Below are 1,920 nucleotides of genomic sequence, written 5' to 3'. Positions count from 1 at the left end.
AAGTATTAAGTGCATATTGGCCATGTAACGTAGATGTTTTTAGGTAATGAAGCAGAGAACAAATGACATCGTTTAGAACGCAAAAAGGAAGCAGACTTGGAGGTGCGTTTCTCGGGGACTGAAGGCGCTGGGCACACGCTGCGCTGCAGGAGGCTGCGCGCTCAGCCCCAGGTGATGCAGGCCGGGCTGCCTGCCACGGGGTCCAGCCGGAAGGTCTGGCCCGCGGCACACGGCCCCTGCAGGAAGTGCTGGTAGCAGCGGGCGTCGCGGCTCCAGTAGTGGGTGCTCATGCCGGCGTGGCAGTCGCAGGTCATGCGGCCCGTGGCGGGGTCTTCCGTCACCAGCTGGCCGTCGGGGCACGGCCCACGGGTCAGGCGCTCGTAGCACGTCTGGGACTCCTCGTGCAGCACGTGCGAAGTGAAGCAGTTGCACTCGGTCTGGCCGGACGTCTGGTTGAAGCTGAAGTACATGCCGGCGGGGCAGGGGCCCACGGAGTGCTGCTCGTAGCACTGGCCGTCCTCGGGCCAGTAGTAGGGCGTCCAGTCGCGGCGGCAGTGGCAGCCGGACACGCCGGTGTTGAGGTCCAGGTAGAAGAGCTGGCCCTCGGGGCAGGGGCCGCGCGAGTACTGGCGGTAGCAGCGCTGGTCGGGCGTCCAGAAGAACCAGTTGTCGAAGCGGGCGCACTGCGTCTTGCGCTCGCACACGGCCACGCCGGGCTCCGAGAACACCAGCCAGCTGCCGAGGGGGCACGGTCCGCGCGAGTACGGCTGGAAGCAGTGGCCGTCGGCCGTGGTGACGTTGCCGGGCAGGCACGTGCACTCGGTTTTGAGCGTGTCCAGGTTACGCACGTAACAGTTGATGCCGCCGTCCTGGCACTTGGTCTGGTCGCAGAGGCCGGCCGTGTTCAGCTCGTAGCACACGCCGTCGTCCTCGAGCATGAAGCCGTCGCGGCACTCGCACACGGGCTCCAGCGTGCGGTAGTCGAACTTGAGCAGGTGGCCCTTGGGGCAGGGGCCCTGCTCGTACAGCGGGTAGCAGCGGCCGTCGGTGCGGAAGTAGTGCATGACCATCTCAGGCGAGCAGGAGCAGAAGCCCTCGCCGCCCGCCGTGCGCCCCATGAACAGCTCCCCCACCTGGCACGGGCCCTGCGTGTACTCCTGGTAGCAGGCGCCGTCCTTGTACCGCGCCCAGAAGCCGGGGCACCTGCAAGAGGGACGCTGCGTTAGTCATGCCGCGGAGGCTGGCTCTTAAAGGCCCTCGAGGGGACTTATTTTTAGTATCACTCTTTCTTCTTCCTATCCGAAGTTGCTACAAAAATGTGTTTTCAAAAGTAAAATTCTAGATAGTGATCATGTTACTGAAAACAGAATAATTAAAATTATTGTAAAATAATACTCACATGATCCATTTCATTACCACAAACATGTTAAAAAAATATATACACAACCAGAAAGAACAAATACACAAACACTGAGATAGATGATATAAGTTTATTTCCCTTTTGCCCGCTCTTCTGCCTTACGAATATCTAAATAACTTTCTCCTCCATTTGTCTTTTCTCGTTTGGCCTATCCCCTCCTCCTCCTCCTCCTTCTCGTCCACATATTGTATATATACATCTCTCCTCTCCTCTTCCCATCCCCCTCTTCCTGCTCTCCTCTCCCCCTCCTCTCCGCTTTTCCTCCCTTTTCTTCTTCTCTTTTCCTCCCTCTACCTTCCATCCCTATCTTCCCCTGCCCTCCTCTTCTCCCTTCCCCTCTCCCCATCCCTCTCCCCTCCCCTCTTCCGCTCCTCCCTTCCCCTTCTAAACTGACCTATACTCACTCCTTCGCTTTCCTCCTTCTCCCTTTCCCCTTCACCACTTGCATTCACTCTCTCCTTGTACGTTCTCCTCCTTTTCCTTTCCCTATGTTATTACAT

The 1,920-nt window shown here is 58.2% G+C and overlaps 1 protein-coding gene across 4 annotated transcripts in view; it reads right to left on the bottom strand.

The window, feature by feature from the left end:
• Nucleotides 1-6: 6 nt before the first annotated feature.
• Nucleotides 7-1,920, bottom strand: part of LOC119581979 — a 42,572-nt gene continuing 40,658 nt past the window's right edge. For all 4 annotated transcript variants that reach the window (XM_037930168.1, XM_037930166.1, XM_037930164.1 and 1 more), the window contains exon 3: nucleotides 7-1,203. In XM_037930168.1, the coding sequence (XP_037786096.1) occupies nucleotides 162-1,203 (1,042 nt within the window). In that variant the 3' untranslated portion in view covers nucleotides 7-161. The remainder of the gene's footprint in view (nucleotides 1,204-1,920) is intronic.

This window comes from Penaeus monodon, chromosome 15 (assembly GCF_015228065.2).
Source record: "Penaeus monodon isolate SGIC_2016 chromosome 15, NSTDA_Pmon_1, whole genome shotgun sequence".
NCBI lineage: Eukaryota > Metazoa > Arthropoda > Malacostraca > Decapoda > Penaeidae > Penaeus > Penaeus monodon.
The sequence above is the reverse complement of the archived record's forward strand: the minus strand, read 5'-3'. Positions and strand labels throughout refer to the sequence as shown.